The sequence below is a fragment of the Cervus canadensis genome, chromosome 25 (genome assembly GCF_019320065.1).
Source record: "Cervus canadensis isolate Bull #8, Minnesota chromosome 25, ASM1932006v1, whole genome shotgun sequence".
Lineage (NCBI taxonomy): Eukaryota > Metazoa > Chordata > Mammalia > Artiodactyla > Cervidae > Cervus > Cervus canadensis.
Genome location: NC_057410.1, coordinates 1730844 through 1754433, shown reverse-complemented (window position 1 = coordinate 1754433; position 23590 = coordinate 1730844). Strand labels below are relative to the sequence as shown.

Sequence of the window (23590 nt, the reverse complement as noted above, 5' to 3'; positions counted from 1 at the left end):
CCTCAGTCCCTGTTTTCTCTTGCCACCCTGGTGTGGGTGGGGGCCGCGCGGGCTTGGTGTGGGCTGGGTGGCTTTCTCTGGCATACGCACACGTATCTGCCTGACCGTTCCCTGCGTCCCATCCTCCTCACAAGTGGTTGATAGATGGCTGGGTCTCTGACAGGACTCTGCCACGAACGGTGGTTTACGAAGCACATCACTGTAGGCACTGGACCTCTGAGTTCTTACCAGTAAAGTAAGAGACCTGGACTAACTAGGTGACCTCCAGGTTCCTTCCACCCTGTTAATTCTGTGATATTCATTTAGGGTTCTGGTAGCTAAGCCAGAGGGGTGTGAGTGAGGTCAAAACTGGGTCAAGATGCTGGCCTCATACCTGCCCATCTCATCTTCTGAAAACTCTTCAGGGATGGAGGACTTGGGCCTTGCTTTAACTCCAGAGCCAGAGGGCTGGGTTCTCCCTGATAGGAACAGGATCGCATGTTCTTAAAATGAAAGCTGTCTCAGCTGAACGTGTGGTGCCAAGATGTCACACTGCCCAGTGTGCTCCCGCCCCTGGCCTGTGCGACTGAAGGAGGGTGAGCAGGAGTCACGTGCCCCTGAGGTGGAGCCCTCCCCTGCCTTCACAGAGCTGACCCGGTTGTTCAGCCAGTCAGACCAGGGCCGTGAAGGAGCCTGTTGACCCAGAGCCACCCAGCAGCCCCTTCTCAATGTCACCCTCCCCTTAAAGAAAGAAAAAAGAGCAGTAGGTAGAAATGACATGGCGCATTGCCGTGGAAATCCCTGGGGTCTGGAGAGCAGTGTCTCTCTAGCCAGCCTCCTCTGAAGTTAGTCTGACCCAACCTCTGACACAATCCTTTACTTCTCGCAGATACACAGGATAAAGCAACACGACATTACCGTCTCCAAATTACTCTCCTCTGAGACGGGAGTATCTCCTTTTTCAACCATGTCATAGCTCAGACTAGGAAGAGGCTGCGTCCCTGTAAGATAAGACTGCCAGATATCTACTTGACCCCTTGGTTCATATGCCAGGGGGGAATCAGAATGATGAAGGAAGCGTGAGGCTTGGGCATCCTACCTCCAGGAGCCTGCAGATGGGAAAGGGGCACATCACTTACAGGTGACAAAGACTCCCTGCGTGACAGCTGTTGCTTCCTGTCCAACACTGACAGAACCATCTCTATGTGGTCATTAGACCTCACTCCCCCAGAACCTCTCAAATGGAAGTCCCAGCCTGGCTCTTTAAAATAGCTTTTAGAATTCCGTTCACCCCGAGGACAAGATTATAGGGGAACAGGGGACAGGTATCTCTGAGGCCAGCTGGAGGGAACAGAGCAGTACCACATGCTGTCCACTCCCTCACAGAAGAGCCACAAGCCGCTCCTCCAGCCTCCCGTGGACGGAAAAGCAATCAGCTGATTTTGAAGAGTTCTGAAAATTCAAATTTTCCTTTCCTCACCAGTTTCCAAGCCCTTTGCTTCCTAAAGATTGGAGGCTAGATCAGTGCTTGAGGGTATAAAAACACGTGGCCACAAGAAGACAGTGGCTGAGAGGTTGAAAGCTAGATTCCAGAGAGAGTAGAACTGGGGAGGTGTTTGGACCTTGGGATAAGGGGATGAAGAAGGCTGTTTATAATTCATCTTTACCTCTAGTTATTTAAAGTCACTCTCATGAGGGAATCCCTTGGCAGTCCAGTGGTTAGGACTCCGAGCTTTCACTGGGCCCAGGTTCGATTCCTAGTCAGGGAACTAAGATCCCAGAAGCTATTATGGAGCAACCAAAAAAAAAAAAAAGAAACTCACGCACATGAGTATGCAGTACGGACACCGTGCCTTCCTGAATTTAGCCAGTTCTGACCTGCACACCATAGAAGAAAAACTAGGCAGCAGCGCTCGGGGGCGGGGAGGAGTTAGGGTCCAGCCCGCCCCGTGTCCGGTTTCTCCGTGTCAGCTCTGTCGCTCAGCTGTCCACTTTCCTCTAGACCTGTCATTTCAGCTCTGACACCAAGGCAAGAGGCTAGGAAGTCTACAAACCCCGTCTGGGTAGCCGGTGTGAGTACAGAGGGTACTGGGGGGCTTAGCCCCCAAGGAAGACGACCAGTCCTCCCCCAGCACCACCATCAAGACCACAGGGGCTCCCTCTCTCCTCCGCAGGCTGTGAGCTGACTTAGGGAATCCCGAACGTAAGTTGCCTCTTCATCCTCTTTCCACTTCGAGGACTGCTCACCCCAGCCTCCCCAATCCATAGTCTGTTCAGCCTCTTCATTTCTCTCCTTGTTTGTGAGTAGTTTGGGTTTTAGGAGTGAATTTATTATGCCACTCCAGGACAAGAGCTAGGATTGGAGGGTGGGGTGGGGGTGGGATCAGGAGAATAGAGCAGTAAGGGAAGGAAAGGCTCATATTACTCGAAAACTTAAAATAGCTGAGGCCTGAGGCAGGCTGGGAACTAGGCACTGGGCTCACAGGAGCTAGAGGAGCACGGTCCTCGGCCCATCCTCTGCGCAGGCTGTGGACACACGTTAACCTCTTGGAAGAGCATCTAGGAAGGTGTGTGTCACATTGCTGTTGCCCCAGGTTTCCGGGAGAAACAGAGGGGAAAATCCCTAAACCATGCAGCCTTGTGCAAGTCTTGGGGCTGTGAACTTGGGTTGTCCCTCAGGGCAGAAGGACGCTGACTGGTTTGAGGAGCTAGTTGGGAAGTTCTTTAGTCTGCCGGGCTTTAACCCTGCTCATAAACCCTGTGAAAGGATCTCTTTTTAACCAAATTTCTCACAAAGCCTCCCCTTCAAGGACCACCCTACTACAAGGGACAGGAATAAGGGAGGGAAGACTGGCAGCTGGGGATGAGATTTCACGGTGGGCCCAACTTCTTGCAGGATGACAGAAAAGGAGGTGCTGGAGTCCTCCTCTTTTCCATCAGAGACTCGGAAGGGTGGGGTGAGTCTGGGCCTCTGACCAGCGGGTGTGGGGAGCTGGGGAGCCCCTGCAGCTCTTGAAGAAAAGTGCTTGAATTGATCTCACTTGTATATGTTAAAATCTCACTTACTGTTAAAATGCTCGACAACGCCCACAGCCCCCATACCTCCTAATCCTGGAGTGTGGCCCTTGTCCCAGGTAGAAAAAGGTATAGCTAGCCTCAGCCTTACCTACTCTAGAAAGCCAGACAGTTCTTTCAACACTGGATCTCCCTCCCTCAGCTACAGCGGCTGAAACAGTTGTTCAGGAAGCAGTCTACAGGGACAAAGGAGATGGAGCTTCCCCCAGAGCCCCAGGCCAACGGGGAGGCGGTGGGAGCTGGAGGTGGGCCCATCTACTACATCTATGAGGAAGAGGAGGAGGAGGAGGAGGAGGAGGAGGAGCCGCCCCCAGAGCCTCCTAAGCTTGTTAATGACAGACCTCACAAATTCAGAGATCATTTCTTCAAGAAGCCCAAGTTCTGTGATGTCTGTGCCCGGATGATTGTGCGTGAGTCACGAAGGGAAGTGGGGAGTGTGCTGTTGAAGGCAGGGGTGGGGGAGAGGGTTTAGGAGAAAAGCGTTTGTCTTACCAGACAGGCTGTGGCAAGACCTGGCTCTAAGAAGGTACTTGCAAGACAGTGCTGGCTCCCAGACAGGACAGGGGCCTGAGAGCCGGGGCGGCAGCAGCTGTTCAAAGGCGGGGGCGGGGGGCAGGTCAGGAACCTCTCCCGATCTTCTCCCCGTCTCCCAAGTCAACAACAAATTTGGCCTTCGCTGTAAGAACTGCAAAACCAACATCCACGAGCACTGTCAGCCCTACGTGGAGATGCAGAGATGCTTCGGCAAGATCGTGAGTAGGCTCTGGGCAGCCAGAGAGCAGAAGGGAGCGGACCCATGGCCAGCTTCCTCCTCTGCCAGCCCCTCCTCAAGTCATCCCGCCCATCGCCCTGCTGCTTCTTCCTCAGCCCATCTCCCACTCCAAGGAGGGGCAGACACTCGGGGGAGAGACGGGGCCCCGGGCCTGCCCTATGTCTCTAATGCCGTCTCCTGTCCAATCCCACAGCCCCCCGGTTTCCATCGGGCCTATAGCTCTCCACTCTACAGCAACCAGCAGTACGCTTGTGTCAAAGACCTCTGTAAGTGAACCTGAGGGAGTGGGAGAGCCTAGAGGTGGTTTCAGCACCGTCTCCAGATTTGGAAGCCAAATTCTGAAACAGAGTCTATTTCCCATCATTTTCACTCAATCTAGTGTTTCAGCCATCTTGGATACAAAGTCAGTATCCCCGTGTTTGATGGCTGGGGGAGGTCAGATTTAGCTCTATATGGTAAGGAAGAGATAGAACCAAGACCGAAACTTTCATCTGCCTGACTTCAAACTCTGCTCTTTCTATGCAAAACCATTTGTAACCATGAACTACACTCTCCCCATCTCCGTATTAAAAAATAACGCCAGACTCACGGCCAGATCAAGAGCTGGGGGCATCCTGGGAAGATTCATAATTTGGCACCCCTTTAAAATGTATTCGTTGATAATTTGCTCAACCTTTATCTGGAGAAGAGGCTGAACTCTCTGCGAAGGAGCATGGATGGAAAAAAAGAAGAACCCACTGCTGGTACTATCCCAGCTTGCACAGGCCACTCAGAGGAATAAAAGCCAACAGTTACACAAAGGACCCACTCTCCTTGAAAAGGGTGATTCTGAGCATTCCCCAGCTCCCAAGCAACTTACTAGTAGAGTTGTCTTTCTAACAACATATAATGCTCAGCCTAGAAGGAGTGCTGGTAAATATTTTTCTCCATCATATTTCCAGTGATGTCTTTAGAGTTCTTTATAAATTGGTGACCTAGGTATACCCAGCTGACACTTTTCTGATGCTAAACACACACACTCGGGTATCTGTCACTCAGCCCCATCTCTCCCTTACTTAGGAGACTTTCCTCCAAGTCTTTTTCTGCCTCCCCACTAATATCTCTTTTCTTCTCCCATTCCAACTAGCTTCTGCCAATCGCAATGACCCTGTGTTTGAAACTCTTCGCACTGGGGTGATCATGGCAAACAAAGAACGGAAAAAGGGACAGGCAGATAAGAAAAATGTGAGCACCCAATCTTCCTACTGAGATCCGTTCCAGATACCCCAGTGAGCAGGTCCTGTCTCCTCTCTGGAAAGCTGACAAAAGTAGGGATCCCTTTCCCATAAAACCGCACATAACCCAGCAGACAAATTTCTGTGTGAAACTTTAAAGGGCCTCAGTTTAGCATCTCCTTATAGCTCTAGGAACTCCCTTCTGAACTTGTCAGATTAACTACCATAACTCAACTAAAGGCTAGGGCCTAGGCCTCTGGCATTGCCAGGCAACAGAAGCGATCGATGCTTTTGGATTTGGGAAGGCGAACTTGTCATGCCGTTCTAGAACCCCACAAGGGCCCATGAAGACAATCTGTTCTGACTCATCTATCCTAAAGATGAGGAAACTGAGACACAAAGCTTGTGGCCAAGAGCACCTTCATTTCCTAGATTGGTAATACAATAGACTTGTATTCAGCTCAGCAAGGGATTTGTTAGCATATCCTTATATTTTTCTGGACAACAAGGATGGACTAATGTAGATAATGATCACAGTTAGATGGATTGTAAAATTAGTTGAATGAGAGCACCCAAAGCATCCTGGTCCTTTAGGGAGTTTGTAGCTATAGGGAGGTTTCTGATGCTTTTTGACATGTTTTAGTCCTTGGTTCTCACCTATGGACATTTTTCTCACTGCTACAAATGAAGATATAAATGATATGTCCCATGAAGTTTGTAGGAAAACCTATGAGGGAAAACTTATACACTGAATAATATATTCAAAAATGTTACAGACTATAAAGAAAGACCAAGAACTAATAATCCAAAATTTTTGTAAGGAAAAAATACCTGACTGTTCTTGAATCAAAAAAAAAAAAAAAAAAAACTGCACAAAAACACAACTAGAGATCTGGCCTCAAAGTAGTTGATATGGAGGTTGGGTGCAAATTAGGGATTTCTGTGGAGTGAGCCGTGACTTCTAAGGCACTATCAGTGTGATCTGACTGCTTCCAGAGAGGCTAGCCCACTCAGGTTCTATTGTCTTAAAGGAATTGCAAAAATTGTGCTGCCTGTTTTTCTCTTAAACACTGTAATATTATGAAAAGCAGACATTACGTAAAAGACGTGGATTTTTGCAAGGTAGTGAGCTTCCTGTCACCTACATTCAAGCACAATTTAGGTGGTAACCTAGCAGGATGTTTCAGAGCAAGTCTGTGCAGTAGGCAGGTGGTTGGCTAGATACTTCTTCCAAGGCTCCTTCCAAACCTGAGCTCCTCTTCTGTAGTTCTCTGGACTGACTTGACAGCCAGGGCAGCGTGGGTTTTCGGGACAGCAGCTCCCTAATGCTGGTACCCTCTCCAGCCCCTAGCGGCCATGATGGAAGAGGAGCCAGAGTCTGCCAGACCAGAGGAAGGCAAACCCCAGGATGGTGAGTAACACCCACCTCCGTCCATTGGGATGGAGGAGGGTTGGGGCTCAGTCGTGGCCCCAGGGGTGGAGAGCCACAGGGCATGCCAGGTTTGGCGATAAGAGGCCCTGGAACAGAAAGGTAAGGGGCTGAGGGCTACCGTCCAAAAGCAGAGACAACTTGTCGGCGTTTCCCATTCTAGGAAACCCTGAGGGGGATAAGAAAGCGGAAAAGAAGACGCCTGATGACAAAGTGAGAACCTTCTCTCCCTAAGGGGACCCCGGTCCTCTCCCCAGCCCAGGTCTGACAGCACTCACGCGTATCCCATGGGTTCCAGCCCTCCTTCACCCTGCCTTCTTCACCACCTTACCCACACACATGGCCAACACATTCCTCTCAGTTCAGGGCCTCAGAAGAGAGGTGGAATGTAGTGTGTCTGGCAGACGTCCCTGCCTTGGCCGCCTGCGCCTCGGTGTGGGACAGAGGAACCCTGAGACTCTTCACCCCCTTTCGCCCTCAGCACAAGCAGCCTGGCTTCCAGCAGTCTCATTACTTTGTGGCCCTCTATCGATTCAAAGCCCTGGAGAAGGACGATCTGGATTTCCCGTGAGAGGCCTTAGGATTGGGGTGGGGGTGTCCTGGGAGTGGAGAGGGGGGAGCCCAGTGCCCAATGGGAGAGGAAAGGGGGGAATCAGGGCGTGGAGCCTATTGGGGCTGGACCTGGGCACAGCCAAGAGACCAAATGCGTAAGGTCCCTAAATCTCAGAGGCCCCTTCCTTCCTGTTCAAGGCCTGGAGAGAAGATCACAGTCATTGATGACTCCAATGAGGAGTGGTGGCGGGTAAGAGGCTCAGCTGGGACGCGGGTTGAGTTCAGAACCGAGACTGTGAGATTAATTCTTCCTACCATCTCCTCTAGGGGAAGATAGGGGAGAAGGTTGGATTTTTCCCTCCAAACTTCATCATTCGGGTCCGGGCTGGAGAGCGTGTGCACCGCGTAACGAGATCCTTCGTGGGGAACCGCGAGATAGGGCAGATCACACTCAAGAAGGACCAGGTAGCTCTGGCACCCCAACTCAAAACCAGGCCCAGAGGCTCCTCTGCCAACTACACTCCTTGCAGATCATAAGTCATTCATGGGACTAGATTGGGCCCCCGTGGCTCTGGGCTCCCTTGCTCAGCTCTTTTGCATTTTCTCTCGACTTCTCTTCTCCCCCGTCCTTTAATCCTTTAGATTGTGGTGCAGAAAGGCGATGAAGCCGGCGGCTACGTCAAGGTCTACACCGGCCGCAAGGTGGGGCTGTTCCCCACCGACTTTCTGGAGGAGATTTAGGCGTGCTGACGCCTGCCAGTGGGAGATACCCAAACCCCATTCTGGGCAGGCCCAGTGGAGGTTGGGGAGAAAAGGGGCGAAAGCAACTACAAGGCTGGGTTGGGGAGGGCTGGGAAGGCCACCGAAACGTGACGGGGCTTCCAGGAAGGGACTGGTTCCCGTCCCCCTCCCCTGCCGAGGGCGTCGGATTCTTGGTGCCTGGAGCAGCCTCACTCGCAACCCTCAGGCCCAGCCTTTTTTTTCCAAATCGGGAGGGGGTGGGGGCAGAAAGAATGCGTCTCTACTAGGGAGACGGGTGGGGGGTTGAGACGCACCATCGAATATTGCGAATTTATTAAAGTTTTGACAAAAGTTAAGAAAAGTTTGCTGTTTAACTGGGGGCCGAGGGGAGAGGGAGGAGAAGGCCTCCGAAGGGGTGGAGAATCTTCCCCAGCAGTCTCCCCTCACTACCATCGAGTAACCCGAGACCCACCTGGGCTGAGGCTGGCGCGAGGCGGGGAGATAGACGCGTCCGCTCGGCAAGGCCTCTGTCGTCAGTGAAGAAAGAGAGTCGGACTGAGGTCACGGCCCCCGCGCCCCTGCCGCTGGGAGCAGGATCCAGTAGCAGGGCAGCTCCCCAGAGCTCTGAGCGATTTCGCCGTGGGCAGCCCCTGGCCATTTTCGACCCTGGCTCAGTTCCGAGCTAGGCCGCCAGGGGGCGATGCAAGATCTCGGTTGAAGTGCGAGGGATGGGATGGGCGGGGGTGGGGGGGAGAGGAGAGAACTGGAGACTCCAAGCTCGAGACCCTCGGCCTGGGAGGGGGTGGGGTGCGTGCCGTCTCCATGGCAACACTTACTCAAATCCTCCGGGAACTGAGCTAGCGAGACCGGGGGGCCTAACCCCTCCCGCGCGGCCCCCGCCCCAGCCCTTAGCGACAGGTAGCGAGAGAGAGGGCGCGGGGCAGACAGCTTTGAGCCGCCCCGGTGGTGTGCCGTATGCAAATGTTATTATTTGCATATGTAAATATGCAAATATGCCGGCCCCGGTCACGGTGGCAGGTGGCCGGGAGCCGGAAGGTGTGGGAAAGGAAGCTGAAGGAGACCCAGGAGTTTAGGGGCCTGGGAGCGGAACAGAGAGCGAGGCAAGCTGGGGCGGGCGGTCCGGGGAATGAGGCCGGCCGAGGGTCTTGAGCTTGATGGCGAGTGGGGGAGGGTCACCCTGGCCAGCCAAGAGATCCTCTTCTAGTCTGCTTGTTGTCTGCCAGGCCTGAGGTTGGCACCGCCTAGCAAGGTTGGCAGCGGGAGCCCGGGCACCATCTGCTGCTGGCAGCGGGGGAGGGCAGAGGCTCAGCTGGGCTGGGGAAGAGGAGGGCCCAGGACGGGAGCGCCCCCCCTCAATCCAGAAGGCTGAGGTGCGTTGGGGGTAGGGAAGCACACGAGAAGACTCGTCTCAGAACCTGGTTCGGCTTCCTGTTCCCTTTGCCCTTGATTGTCCGGGACGCCTCAGGGAGGCGGCGGGGTCATAATGAAGAGTCAGGCAGCCCCTTTGAACCGCACTTGGGCTGGAACGGGAGCAGATCACAGGCCCCTCTCCACGGCCGCAAACAAATCAAACCTTTTGCCCCCATCCCTCCTCAGGATCCACCTATCACCAAACGGCGGAGGGAGCAGGGACGGCTCGGACTTGGGTCGCAACTCTTCATCAAGCGGTCTAAGGGACTCAAAACCAGAGCTCCCCAAGATCCTCGAGAGCCCACCCCCCACAATGCTGAAGCAAAACCAATTTACTGGCTCATTGGGCGGCAATGCTGGTGTGGGGGTTCCGAGAAGCAGAGAGAGCTGCTGTTCTCTCCCCCTACACTCGCGGGGGGGGCACCCTCCTCCCCCTCCACCCAGAGCCGGCAGCTGTCCCTAATTAGAGCGGCGGTTTAATTGGATTTATCAGCAGTTAATAGGAAATTAAGCAAAGGGCCCGAGAGAGGGAGGGCGGGAGGAGCGGGAAGGCTGTGCCGCGCTGGAAGGACAGGGTGTTGGGCTATCAGGGGTGGGGACACAAGGCCCATTTATAGCAATTGAGCCCCTTGGTCACACCCTCCCCGCAGTACTTGCCCCGCCCATTGAGCCCTGGCCCGCGGGCAGAGAGCAGGTCTCTAGAGATGGAGGCGGGAGGGCCAGCGACCCTGCGTGAGCCCCCAGAGCCCCTCAGTCCCACTAGCAGCCGCCTGGGTGATGGATGATGCTGCCTCAGGCTGCAAAGGTCATAAGTCTGGGCCAAGGAGCTGACTGAATTGAAAGCAGACGGAAGGAGGGGTCGGGTAAGGAGGGTCCAGGATAACCAACATCCTACCCCTCCCCAGGGCCCCCTGGCTCTGAGCAAGAAAAGTGCCCCTTGAAGTGAGACGATTGGGCAGCACCAGGTGTGAGCCTGCCTCCTGGCCCTGTTGGGGATCCTGGCAGTCTCCCTCTGCAGCCTCTGATCCCCCTCTATGGCTCTCCTGCCTCTCCCTCAGCTTTGGGGGTTGAAGCCAGCAGGGTTGGCTGTAGCCAGAGAGGGCTAAGGCCCACACCACTGGCTCTGGGGGCCGGGAAAGGAAGTTTGTAGGCAGTTAAGCAGTGGCTCAGTGTCCGCAGCCCCAGGCATCTCCTGTCATCAGAACCTCATTACATGGCTAGACTAACAAGGCCTTCTTTGGGGATCCCAGTGACCTCTCTGCCACACTTCACCACCGCAGGGCAGAGGCAGCAGCATCAGCATGGGTGGGTGTGAGACTCTGGGTGTGTGAGGGGTGCCTCTGTGCCCCTGCTGTGCAGGGTCTATGTCCACCCTGGAGGTGTGAGGCGTGTCCATCAGAGTCCCGGGTGTGTGTGTGTGTTGGTGTGTGTGCCCCGGGAACTCGTGCCCCTGGTGCGTGTCTGGGCCACCGTGTGTCTTGTCCCTGTTCTGCTCCGCCGCCCCACCCTTTGAGGGTTTTGGCTGTCCTAGTCCCTGGGTGTCAGATGGGCAGATGTGCTTTGATGTGTCTACGTGTCTGTGCATTCTTCACGCCTGCGTGTGCCCCGCGTGTGGGCATCTCCGTGCGCCTCTGCCTGCAGGGCCGTGTGATGTGAGAGCCAGGAAAAGCCTCTGGTGAGTGTGTTGCTCTGGCGTCTCTGCCTGCAGGTGTGTGTCGGTGACAGTGCGTGGGCGTGTGCCTGGGTGTGAGCCGCGCGGCGGCGTGTATTCGAATGACAGTGTGACGCACGCACGCTCGTGTGTGTGTGTGTGTGTGTGTGTGAGCGCACGCGTGTGCGCTCGCCAGGGTGAGTTTCCCACCCCCCACCCCCGCCCCTACCTCTCCCCATTTCTATTCCTCTCTCCTCTCCGGGCGGGCTTGGCTCCGCCGTCCGCATCATCTCCATCCATTATTGAAGAAACAGCCGCGTCCGCTCCAATCACATCAACACCCTCCGCCCCCCTCCGTTCCGCTCGCCCCGCGGCCCCTCTGGGTGCTGGGGAGTGGGGGAGCCGCAGCGCGGCGGGGCTGCAGCCGCAGCTCCTGCGAGCTCATGACCCTGTGCCCAGAGCCGGGCCAGGCACCGGGACGCCGGGGTCCCCAGCGGAGAGCGCTTTGCATAAACAGATGGCGCGGGCGCCTTTGTCTAGATGGTTCGCTCGCTGTGAGGCTCCGGGCTCCGCGGCTGTCTGGCCAATGCAACCATGATCATCTCAGAGCCTCGGGACCCGGCGCCCTTAATAGCGGGCAGAGGGGGGTTAGGGGCCCCGGGGCTCCCGAGCAGATGCCGGGCACTGTGTCTTCCCTCGCTAGCGCCCCCTCCACGCCCCACTGCTGCAGAGGGAAAGCGGAGTCTGCGCCAAGGTGACGGGCGCGTGGAGGTGACCGGGAAGGGGACCCTGGGCAGAGCCCCGAGGTGCCCGGGGGCTGTCCCGTTGGACCGCTGCAGACCCCCAGGGGCAGCAAGCCAGAGAATAGGAATAGAACCAGGGAATGGGAGGGGGGAGAAAGAGTGACAGAGAGGGAGGCATTTATAGAGAGAGACACGGCGAGGTAGATGCAGAGGAAAGGAGAAGCAAACGCAGGGGGATGCAGAGAAACAGATGCAGGGGGACAAAGGCAGGTAGAGAGCTGCGGAGGTAGAGACAGAATGGGAGGGCAGACAGAGACAGTGATAAGGCCTGGAGAGGAGGCAGAGATCCCACTGGGGAAGGTAGGATCAGAGGGCAGAGAAGAGTCTCGGCGCTGAGACAGAGCCCTGGGCACCTGGGGCCGCCCAGCCCCGCAAGAGGAGCCAGCCTGAACCTGGGATGCCCGCAGCTGGCGAAGTGGGAGCTTCTGAGTCCCCTCTTTTCCCCTCCCCTCGGCCCCTCCTCACAACAGATGAGTGGAAGTTGCTGGACTCACTGCCCTGGCGGCGGGAGTGGCGAGAGCGGCCGGCGGGCGGCACCCACACTCCTGGCAGTGACTTCCCTGCTCGAAAGCCGCGAGGCGCAGGGCCGCTAAGGCCCGATAGGGGGCGCCCGAGGCACCGCCCCTAAGAGTTTGAGAGCACCTCCGCCTCCAGGGGGCGCCCGCGCCCTTGGCCCCACGGCCTGCTCGCTCCCGCGAGTCCAGCTGCTTTTGAAGTTCAGCTGCACCAGAACGCGGATTAGTGTCCTGTGTGGGTTAGGTTTGAGACAGGTCCCAGAGGGACCCCCGACCGCCCCTGGCCACGCCTAATCCCCGGCTAATGACTTCTGTCTGCTCGGTCAGCGTAGCCTGAGTCCTTCTGGTGGGAAGAAATGAGATCTGGAACTCAAGGAGTTCTGGGTCTCAGTTCGGCCCCAGGGACGAAGATCCAGAGACGGGAGGAGCCTTAGGAAATAGGGTCACCGACAAGGGGTCGGAGACAAGTGCCAGAAGCAGACGAAGGGTCAAGGAGTCCCGGAGAGGCAGAGGCTATAACGTAGTAAGAAACTTGAAAAGCAAGGGCGGAGGCCCAAGGCAGGAGGATCACCGGGGCTGCCAGGAAAACAGCCGGGCGGAGGGCCCGGAATGCGCGAGGCGCGGATCACCGGGTCTCAGAGAAAGGGCCCTGCAAGGAAGGTGAGCGCCCAAGAAGCAAAGGGGCGCGGCCCCAGAGCCAGACGTCCCTATCGCTCCAGCTGTGCCGCGAGAGTCAGATGCGCAGCCCAGCTGTGCGTCCCCTCGAGCTCCAGCTCCAGGACTGACTTTTAGCCCCCGAGACTGGAGGGCTACGGGGCAGGGGTGACAGGACAGCCCAGCCCCTGACGCGGCCCTGGAAGTGCAGGTACTGGGGGCCAGGCTCTGAGCTGCGCCAGCCTCCGACAGCCCGTCAGGCCCCCGCCCCCGCCCCGCCCCCCACACGCGTAAGCGCCGAGTCTCTGTCTCTTTGTTCTCGCCCTGTCTCTGACACTTTATCTCATTATCCGCCGGAGGGAGGCGGGGAGCTCGGGACCCCGCAGCCTAATTACAGCCGCGCTTGTCAGCGCAGGAGGTGGGGGAGGTATCAGGCGTGGGAGGGGAAAGCAGGGGGCCCTCAGGGTCCCCTCCCTCTCGGTACTCTGAGAGGCACCGCCGCGGGGGCACGCCTCGCCCCTGCCTGGGCACCGCGAGGCTTGGGAGGGAAGAATTGGGAGCGCTCTTATAGGAATCGGCTGCCAGGACAGCAGTAGGGGAGGGAGGGGGTTAGCCTGGAATGGGGAGAGGTGGTTAGGGCTCAGCTCTTGCGGCGCTCCCGAGAACCCCAGTTCCCCAAAGGCAGCGGCAGAGATAGCAGAGCGTCTCACCTGATGGCACAGACGCGCCGAGTTGATCATGCGGCGGGACGCAGTCACTCCAGCTTCTGTCTGTGTTCTCTTTCCTCTTCCAACATCTTTTCTCTCTTTCTTCCGGTTTCCTGCACTCCATTCTCTTTCTCTCCATCACAGTCAGAGGCAGAAGTGGTCTCCTGGGGTGGATACCCGAGGTAGGTAGAGGAAGGAAGTCTCTTAACCCCCAGATTTACCCACCTGATTTGCTCTATGCTGAGCCAGGCTTGAGATAATGCCCAGCTCCCCTGGCCTCCACATCCTTCCAGGCTAACCGTGACACAAGTTGGAGAAGCCCCCCCAGGACTCGAGCGGCTGGGCCCCCCTGTTCTTGGAGGGAGGCGGCCCTGCTGGCTCCTGCGTGGCTCCAGGGATGTCAGGGAAGCATTACAGAGGCCCTCTCGTGTCCCTGACCCCCATCCCACCCCACCCCCGCGAACACCCCGCAGCTGCACTTTACTCAGGTCCGTCTGCCTGTCCTGTGCTCAGTCCCTCCTCCCACTTCAGGATCCCCCTCAGTCGGTCTCTCAGTTAGAGTCTGGGAGGCCTCTCCCTTGGACCAGCCCAAAGCATGATAATGTCTCCAGGGCCAGGGTCGGACCCCTTGGAGTGGGGAGTGGATGAGCAGAAATCCCCCTGCTCCCCAACAATTCTCTTCCTGGCCCATCCTGGAACTGCAATAAGGAGAGAGATGGGGGTTGGGGTGAGTCTGATGAAGTTGCCGGGGCTGGGCCAGGCTGGGCTGGGCTGACCCCTCCCCAGAGAGGGGCGGGACCCCAGGAGGAGCAAGGGCTCTGGGCCGCTGGAGAGGAGCAGACACTGGAGAGGCGCTATGGCGGGAACCAGCCTCGGAGCCCGCTTCTACCGGCAGATCAAGAGACATCCCGCGGTAAGTTTGGTCCCAGGAGCCATGATTCTACCTTCTAACTCTCTAGATGCCCTGGCAGCCCCGAAATCTCCCTGTACCCTTCCTATTGCCAAGTTTCCCCAAAGCTCCTAGTATTTCTCTGCAGTGCCCTCAATCCATCCCTACAATATGTCCTCGTGTCCCTTGAATCCACCTCCAACAGATTAGCTATAGGTTGAGGGACACCATGGCAGGACATGTGGTGGGAGGCTGAAGGTCCTCTCTCCCCAAAGGGAGGCAGCGCCAGACCTGGGATGGGGTGGGGTGAGGGTTGGCCGAACAGAAAAGCCTGTAAAAGGCGATCGGGAGGGGGCTGTCCCTGAAAGAAAGTTCTTTCTGTCTTCCCGCAGCTCATCCCGATGATCGGCTTCATCGGCTTGGGCATGGGCAGCGCTGCGCTCTACTTGCTGCGACTCGCCCTGCGCAGCCCCGACGTCTGGTAAAGGCCGGGCTTGGGGGAAGGGGTCCTGGGTGCGGCAAGATGGGACAGGAATGCACAGGTCTCTCAGGAATGATGGGAATGATGGTCTTCGCGGGGACTCCCGGGCAGGTGACATCTCGGGACTGGAGCCTGCTCCTGACCTGGGAGGCCCCCCCCCCCCCCCCCCCCCGCGCCTCCTCTCCGGCCCACCCTCAGTAGCTGGAGATTCTGCCGGCTTTGGGCTGCGGAACTAGCACCGCTCCCGGCCGCGTTACCATGACGACGCCGCTCTGCCGGCCGCTGGCGGCCTTTGGGTACCTCTATCTCGCTGCCCAAGCGCTGGGGGTGTGGCCGGGTGAGCTGCTGGGGTCGCCTTTGGAACCAGGGGAGCGCGGAGACTCCAAGCTGCGCCAGAGGCGGCGGGAATGGAGGGTCCGCCAGAGGCAGGAGCACCCATGGCATTGTCTGAATTCGAGGCACATCACTGCAACCCCAGGACCTTGGCATTTCTCCCTGATTCCCACCGCCCAGCTCTGCGGGGCTAGCCTAGGGTGGTGCCGAACAGGTGGGAGTCCTCGGGCCAGGCTGTCAAGTCTGCCACCTGGCCCCACGCTGACAACGGTGACAGCCTTCTTGCCTCACTTGTCAGGGACCACGAAAGTGCCCCCTCCGCTCTCAGTTTCTGGGAAATGCACACTCCCCCATCCCCCGGGAGGATGGAGGGTGCTGGAATAGGGGCACAGACCTTGTGGGTCCCCTTAGGCTCCGGAGTCCTAGCTCCCAGAGAGGAAACCCTAACCACCCCACCCCCCACCCCCGTCTCCACAGCTGGGACCGAAAGAACAACCCGGAGCCCTGGAACCGCCTGAGCCCCAACGACCAATACAAGGTACCTCCCAGCGGCCTTCGGGTTGCACCTCCGACCGCGGCCTCTTGATCCCAGCTGGGCACCTCCCACCCCAGCAGAGGGAAGCCCGGGGCTCAGTGCGACCCCCTTTCTCCCCACAGTTCCTTGCAGTTTCCACTGACTACAAGAAGCTGAAGAAAGACAGGCCAGACTTCTAAGCCAGGCTGCAGCGCCAGCCGACGGGAACCACCAGCAACCAGCCTCCTCACTCCTTCCACTCTCCACCCTCCACCCCGAGGCGCCCCGCTAGCCACCCCGTCCAGCTTCTGCTTACTCGGCCGGGTTCCCACGAGGAGGGGAGGCAGCCCCACCCCTCCCTCGCTCCCAGCAGCGGAAGCGCCTCTGACCCTCAGCCTCAGTCCCACGAGGGGGAGGTGCAGTCACAGGGCAGGGAGTAGCCTAACCCCAAAGGCCCAGCCAGCCCCTCTGCCCTGTTACCCTGGCTTCGGAGGGCGGGGTGCACGCTACGTGTCGAGCGTGGCCTACGTGAGAGACAAGACCAGCAGGGGCCTGAGTGCCAAATGACGTGGCAGGCCCCACGTTAGCCCGGGCTACAGGCTCCCTGGCGCCAGCCTGGGGGCGGTGCTACTCTGGCTCGCTGGGCTCGCCCGGGCTCGGCGCTGACAGTCCAGCCAGCGTGGGGTGAGGCACCTGCGCTCAGGACGGCGCGGCTTGCTCCTCCAGGGCCTGCACTGCTTCCCGCTTCCCGCACCAACGGGCACCCCCTCCCGCCTCACACCTGGGCCTCCCCAACCCCTCCCCGACTTCCCTCGGTCCCCAGGGATCAAACAGAAGCAGCCGTGGGCAAAATACAATTTCATTTAACAAATTGAATTTGCTGCGCCTGCTAATCACGTCTGGTGTCGCCTCTGATCAGAACGAGAGGGGGAGGCAGCCTTGGGGGTCCTTGTGGTGGTGGGAAGGAAATGAGGAACACGTTGAGGGAGAGGAATCACCACCTGGCCCAGGGGACCCCCAGGGGACCCGTCCCCCAGTCATAGAAGCTCAGGGCAGGTTGGTATTTTATTAGACAAAAACAGAAAGGAGGGTGCCTACCCACCCCTTCCTCTGGCTCAGGAGAGGAACTCCCCCCTCCCCAAGAAAGGGCAGAGGGTCTATAATACTGAGATAATGGGAGAGGTTAGGGCAGAAAGCTCCAAGCCTCCTCCTTCCAACTGTTATTGCAAGAAGAAGCCTTCTCAGCTCCACATTCTGAGAAGGGGAACTACATGTGGCTCTTGCCCTAAGTGGGCGGCCCTTCCCTCCAGCAGAAAACTGGAAGAGGAGCAGTTACCACCCCCTCCCCAGCTTGTCCAGGAAGGGGAAGAGGGAGAAATGTCAGTCCGCGGGCTTCATTTCTTAGGCGCCTTCAGTGATCATCAAAGCCAGGCATGGGGAAGGCCCTGGCGAACTGCTCCACGCGTTGCCTAAGGTCGGCCAGCTGATGACTTGTCTCTGGGTCTTTGAGCAGGAAAGATTTGAAATCCTGGAGTTTGGCTAGACACGGGTGAGGAAAAAAAGTGGTCAGAGCTTAGAGGAAGGCAGTGAGATCAGCTGGAGGAGGGGGAGACAGTGTGAACTGGCTGGGGGGCGGGGGAGGTCTTGTCCACTCACTGGTCTTGCTCTTCACTTCCAAGCCAATGTTGACACCTTCATCTATAAAGCCTACAACTTTCCGGAAGTCATCTTCACGGAACCCTCGAGAAGTCAGGGCTGGGGCCCCTGCGAGAGAGGCAGGAGAGGATTAGCACTGCCCCAGTCCACCTAGCGGTCACCCCCTGCCCCCCAGAACCCAGGTCTCACCCAGCCGCAGGCCCCCAGGGGTGATGGCACTTCGATCTCCAGGACAGGTGTTCTTGTTGGCCGTGATGGATACAAGTTCCAACACCCGTTCGGCTCGAGCTCCGTCCAGGCCCTTTGGCCGCAGGTCTACCAGCACTAGGTGGTTGTCAGTGCCGCCTGAGGCGGAGAGAGTGAGCAGCGACTGGTGAATCCTAGGCCTCTGTCTGGGGCTACAGGGGCTTGCACCTCCCCCTCCCCACCCCCTGGCTCACCAGACACTAGGGAGTAGCCCCGCTCCAGCAGGGCATCAGCCATGGCCCGAGCGTTCTTCAGAATCTGCAGGGAGTACTCCCGGAACATGGGGGTGCAGGCCTGGGGAAGAGGCAGCAGCAGTGTCGCCTTAAGCCCGGCCCCTCCTGCCCCACCACCCCCAGCATACCTGGGACCCCGTCCCCACGCCCTCCCAGCCTGACACTTCCCTTCCATCATCTCCAGTTTCAGCTAGCAAGGTGCAGGGTCTGAGCCTCCGGGCCCCGCCCCCGCCCGGCCCACTGAGCCTCCGGGCCCCGCCCCCGCCCAGCCCACTGAGCCTCCGGGCCCCGCCCCCGCCCAGCCCGGCCCACTGAGCCTCCGGGCCCCGCCCCCGCCCGGCCCACAGGAGGAGGCGCCACCTGCTGTAGGGCCACAGCCACTGCAGCGATGGCGTGGTTGTGGGGGCCCCCCTGCAGGGATGGGAACACAGCAAAGTTGATTCGGTCCTCGAATGTGTAAGGGATCTCTCGGCCACTTTTGGGGTCCACAGCCCACACCCCCTTCCGGTAGAAGATGAGTCCTGCCCTGTGTGGGAGGCAGGCGGTCAGAATCTACGCTGACAAGAAGGAGCATGGGGGTGGGGGGAGCAGAGGAGACCGGCTGGCCTGGCCCCCACCGGCTCTCGGAGTCCAGCCCGGCGGTGTTCAGCGCGCTGGACCCCAGGGCTTGAGGGGAGCAGACCTCACTTCCACCCCCAAACCCCCTGCCGGGGAACTGCCACCAGCGGCAAGAAAGGGAGAAGGCCCCTAGACAGGGCTTCTGGTGGGAACAAACTCATATCCAACCACAAACACGCCTCGGGGTGGGGTATGAAGACAGGGAGGGGCAAGGCCCGACCTCAGGGAAGCCTGACCTGGCCCCTCGAAGGGTCTTGTGAGTGGTCGTGGTGACAACATCCGCGTGCTTGAAGGGTGAGGGGATCACCTTGGCAGCCACCAGGCCACTGATGTGGGCCATGTCTGCCAAGAGGTGTGCCTTGACCTCGTCACACACCTAGGCGAGTACAGAGGAGGACAGGATAGGCCTCAGCCTGGGAGCGTCCAGACAGGCCTGCCCAAGGCCTGCCCCTCCTCCCAAGGCCCCTCACCACCCCTTGGGGACGGGCAGAGACTCCAGCCCACCACTAACTTCTCTCATGCGGGCGTAGTCAATGAGGCGCGCATAGGCACTGGTACCAGCTATGATGAGTCGTGGCCTGAAGAGCCGAGCAGTGAGGGCCAGCTGCTCATAGTCAATGAGGCCGGTCTGGGGCTAGACAGACAGACAAAAAGCTAAAGGTCCAAGAAGGAAGCAGAGCAGCTCCTCACAGCTCCCTCCTCACACCCCAGAGCACTCACGTTCAGCTTATAAGGCATAGACTCGAAGAAGATGGATGTAGCCGAGACTCGCTTGACATCAGACATGTAGCCGTGGGTGAGACTGGGAGGAGAGGAAGGGAAGGAGGCAGGTTCAGAGTACGGGAACTATCCAACTTAGCCGCTTGCTCCCTGCCCTGCTCCAAAGGCCGGGGTCTCTGGAACACTGCTCCTAGCAAGTACTAGCCCTGTGGCTCTGAGCAATACTTATGGGGTCTTATCTTCCTCAACCACTCCTGGACTGGGAGAGCCCTGTTCCATCCGCGTGGAACACGGTAGGTGTTCAATAAATTACTCTTCTCCCATGCCCATCCTGCCCACAAGCCCACCTGCCACCCCGCCCACACTCACTGGCCCCCATCGGGCAAGTCCAGCCCCATGAGTCGGTCGTGAGGCTGCAGAAGGGCTGTGTAGGCAGCCAGGTTGGCTGGGGACCCGGAGTAGGGCTGGACATTGACTCCCCACTGAGCCGGATCCAGGTCAAAGGCCTCCAGGGCCCGGCGCTGACACAGCAGCTCGATCTCATCCACCACCTCGGCTCCTCCATAGTACCTGCAGAGGGAGGGGAGCAGATCAGGGCACAGAGAGAGGGCTCCACCATCCCCTGGCCCAGCAGCGAAGGACTGGGAAGACCATCCTCTAGACACACTGGCCGGGTACAGGTGGGCGTCCCCCACTGGGAGCACCGTCCCTGAGGCTGTCCTGCAGCCTGGCGGTGCCTAGCCCTCACCTCTTGCCAGGATAACCCTCCGAGTACTTGTTGTTCAGACAGGACCCCAGGGCCTCCAGCGCAGCTCGGCTGCAGAAGTTCTGGGGTGGGGGAGGGGGCAGAGTCAGAAGGTACTGAGCCCCCTTCCCTGGACCCCACAGCCCCCTCCGGCCAGAGCCCCAGGCTGCAGGGAGGAGCCGGGTTCTATAGAAAGCTATGTTCATTTAGGGTTCCTTGCCAGGTCAGGGAAAGGGCCAGAGCATCCTCCTCAGAAACCCAGCTGCTAGGACTTCCCTGGTGGTTCAGTGGCTGGGACTCTGGGCTCTCAATGCAGGGGCCAGTTCAATCCCTGGTTGGGGAACTGGATCCCACGTGCCACAGGGATGATGCTGCATGCTGCTACTAAGACTCGGCGCAGCCAAATAAATAAATATTAAAAAAAAAAAAAGAAACCCAGGTGCTGCGATAGGCCGCCTGTCCATGTGAGCCTGTGCTTCCAGGCTTCTGTTTCCTCCTCGGATGGAAGAGGGACCAGACTAAACTACAGGAGCTCCAGGAGGCTCTGGCGGGCTTCCTAAAGCCCCTGCCCATAACCCAGACTGGCCCCGCCTTTGCTTCAGAGATCAGCAGAAGAGACGGAGATGAGGCCCATCAGGAAGGCCCTGAGTTTGAAAGGGAGATCTGGAGAAACAGCAGGAAGATGATCTGTTACTTCCAGCTGTGGCCTACGCCCTGGCCCCTCTCCCCAGGCCCCACCTCTGAAGCAATGAGCTCCAGGCCACGACACTGCCTGTCCTTCTCTCTCCGCAGCAGCTCCCACATCTCAGGGTCACTGTCTGATAGACTCTCCTGGCCTGACCAGCCCTTGCTTGCTTCTCCAGTCTGAGTCTGGGCCGCCTCACTGTGTTGGCACCGCACGGCCATCCCAACCAGCTGACCACATCTCCGCAGAGGCTAGGGAAAGAAAAGCTCGGGTCAGAGAAAAAGTGTCCAGACGAAACAGTCAACCGTCCTCAGTTATGCTTATCAGGTCCACACTCAGCAGTCAGTTGTAAAGTCAGTCCGTTCAGATCTCATTAACCCCACCTCCACCTTCAAAAACCAGGTCTAGAGCCAAGATTGAGATCAACATCCAGGGGGTGGTTCTGATTTGATCTATTCAGCTAACCTCAGAATCTCCCTCCACCTCTGCCCTTAAAACACTCTGCAAAGCCTCAGGGCAAAGTTTGTCCTCTAGAAGCCTGTGTCTCTGGAACTCCAGGCAGTCCTCACCCACAGAAACACATGGTTTTCCTGCAGAGCCTTCACAAAGTGATACCCGAGTCGGGGGGCATGGTGGCAACCAAGCTGGCAAGGATTAGGGCAATAAGCAGTACAGGTGGTTTCCAGAGCGATGGAAGTGGGAACATAGACCTTTAGCAGCCTCTGGGGAAGAGGGCCAAAACCTGTATCTTGTCCTTTGTGCTCCCCACTCTTTCCACCTCCTTCCAGCCCAGAGCTGCTGGAACCCTGATGCAAGCAGCGGTGACCAGTTGCATCATTTGCATGGCTCAGATCTGGCAAGAAAGACTCAGCTCACGGTCCAGGCCAAGAACCGTGCTGGCTGGCCAGCACAGGGTCCACGGGGCATTCAGTATGGTTCTCTTCTCTAATGCCACGTCAAACGGGCAGTCACAAGGCCTTGGGGCATCTGGTTCTCGGAATGAGAAGGGGCCCCGATCACCCTGCGTGCACCGAGGGTCTCAGGGATCCCCTAGTTGCACATCCGCACTCCCCTCCGTTCTCCCCTCCCCGAGGACCCTGACCACGTGCGTTTAAAAGCCCAGAGAAGCCCAAGTTTGTGAATCGTTAGAATCCCCTAACTGGGATAGGCTGGGAACTGACTTTCTACGGGTCACCCACTCTCTGGAGCCCCATCCTTACCCGAGTCGCCCAAATAAAAGAGAAGGACAACATCGCAACAAGAGATTGAAAGTCGCGCGAGGTCCAGATATCAACTCCGGCGGGGGAAACAAGGGGTCGAAAGGCGACTGATCGGAGGGCGCAGGCGCAAAACGAGCTACCGGGAAGCCACGGAATGAGGGCGGGATCTACGCATGCGTAAAGAGGGTCCTTTGGGGTCTTTTGGGAATTGTAGTTTTTTCTCTCTTCAGTTTCTTTTTCCAACCGGAGAAGCGCTTGCCTGAAAGATGAGAGATCCACTGCCGCCCTGTCACCTCATTGTCCTGAAACTCTTCAGCGTTTTTTTTTTTTTTTTTCCGTCTGTTCACACAACAGCAATTTATTGGGTATCTACCGAGTGAATGTGTTGCGCTTAGTCGCCCAGTCGTGTCCGACTCTTTGCGACCCCTTGAACTGCAGCCCACCAGGCTCCTCTGTCCATGGGGATTCTTCAGGCAAGCATACTGGAATGGGTTGCCATGCCCTCCTCCAGGGGATCTTCCCAACCCAGGGATCGAAGCCAGGTCTCCCGCACTGCAGGTGGATTCTTTACGGTCTGAGCCACCAGGGAACCCCAAGAACAGGATAGCCTATTCCTTCTCCAGGGGATCTTCCCGACTCAGGATTCGAACTGGGGTCTCCTGCACTGCTGGCAGATTCTTTACCAGCTGAGCTACCAGGGAAACCAGGCTCACCGGGAAATACAAAGACTCCTGTACAAGCGGGAAAGCCCCCTGGAAAGCACCCTGGATGGGAAGGGGGAGACCCGAGTTCAAGTTCCCACTCTGGGACTGAAACGAATGAGTGGATTTGAGCCTCAGTTTCCCCACTTGCAAATCAATAATAAAATAACATGTGGTGGGGATTTAATGAGACTGTATGTAAACATGCTGTTGGATGGATCACCCCCTCAACTCATCCTCACAAACCTGCCTCCTCGTGGCCATCTCCTCCTTCTCTGGGACGTGTGGGAGCTGGCTGAGATGCCCCCTCCTCACTGCGCCTGTTGAATTGTTACCAATTCAGTCTGGATGCTCCAGCAATCAGTGATCTCTCTTTGTACCCTGGGGCTATAGATTCTTGGAGCTGGAAGGGATTTCCTTATAGCCTGACCTCATCTGGACTTGTCCTTTAGGCGAGGGACTCACTGATCCCTCCAGGAGTAGGTTCTCAAACCTGGGTATCAGAATTGGCTGTGTGATATAAATATATGAGTGTTGAGCGTTTCCTCAGAGGTTCTAAGTCTTAAAGAGTGGATCTTAAAGAGTGGGCATTTGCCCACTCACACTGACACGCAACAAAACTTCTCCTTAGTGATTCTATAAGCAGTGATTTTGAGAACCACTGCCTTACATAGCAATATTACACATTCACTCAGTCATTCATTCATTCGGCAAACACATTGAACTCCTTCACCATGCTAGGCATGCCTTAGCCCTGGAAATATCAGAATAGATCACTGACTACCAGAATGTCAAGAGGTGAACAAGTGCAATTACGGGCAGGGGCATCTCACTCTGCTCCCAGGTGTCCAGACATCCTAAGGACAAGGAAAGGAGGAGGAGGAGAGGAGGCTGGTGGAGACAAGTTTGTGAGTCAGAGGGGGAGGACAATCCATCACAAAGCATGTTCACTTGCAAAGTCTCTTTTAGTGTCCGGAACTATTTTATTATTGCATCACAAGTGAGGAAACTGAGGCCTGGATGAGC

At 57.4% G+C, this 23590-nt stretch overlaps 3 protein-coding genes across 4 annotated transcripts; 2 read left to right on the top strand and 1 right to left on the bottom strand.

The window, feature by feature from the left end:
* The first annotated feature begins 1986 nt into the window (after window positions 1-1986).
* On the top strand, window positions 1987-8118 carry STAC3 (SH3 and cysteine rich domain 3). Its single transcript, XM_043446951.1, has 12 exons — window positions 1987-2182; window positions 2876-2936; window positions 3197-3464; window positions 3709-3806; window positions 4020-4092; window positions 4953-5050; window positions 6385-6451; window positions 6633-6682; window positions 6951-7036; window positions 7220-7271; window positions 7349-7486; window positions 7664-8118. Exons 2-12 carry the CDS (start codon window positions 2877-2879, stop codon window positions 7760-7762), a joined length of 1089 nt encoding a protein of 362 aa, XP_043302886.1. The 5' UTR covers window positions 1987-2182; window position 2876; the 3' UTR covers window positions 7763-8118.
* Window positions 8119-14014: 5896 nt separating this feature from the next.
* On the top strand, window positions 14015-16616 carry NDUFA4L2 (NDUFA4 mitochondrial complex associated like 2). Its single transcript, XM_043446953.1, has 4 exons — window positions 14015-14436; window positions 14805-14893; window positions 15704-15764; window positions 15884-16616. The coding sequence occupies exons 1-4, from the start codon at window positions 14380-14382 to the stop codon at window positions 15938-15940; spliced, it is 264 nt and encodes an 87-aa protein (XP_043302888.1). The 5' UTR covers window positions 14015-14379; the 3' UTR covers window positions 15941-16616.
* A 176-nt stretch (window positions 16617-16792) lies between these two features.
* On the bottom strand, window positions 16793-22020 carry SHMT2 (serine hydroxymethyltransferase 2). Of its 2 annotated transcripts, XM_043446949.1 has the most exons (12): window positions 21864-22020; window positions 20697-20894; window positions 19962-20041; window positions 19583-19783; window positions 19214-19295; window positions 19005-19127; window positions 18730-18869; window positions 18236-18401; window positions 17837-17936; window positions 17586-17741; window positions 17397-17504; window positions 16793-17279 (listed from the first exon to the last, which is right to left on the bottom strand). In XM_043446949.1, exons 1-12 carry the CDS (start codon window positions 21894-21896, stop codon window positions 17152-17154), a joined length of 1515 nt encoding a protein of 504 aa, XP_043302884.1. In that variant the 5' UTR covers window positions 21897-22020; the 3' UTR covers window positions 16793-17151. The 2 variants fall into 2 exon arrangements, with proteins under 2 accessions (XP_043302884.1, XP_043302885.1); XM_043446950.1 differs by lacking the exons at window positions 19962-20041; window positions 21864-22020 and having other exon boundaries at window positions 20697-20888.
* Between the last annotated feature and the right edge of the window lie 1570 nt (window positions 22021-23590).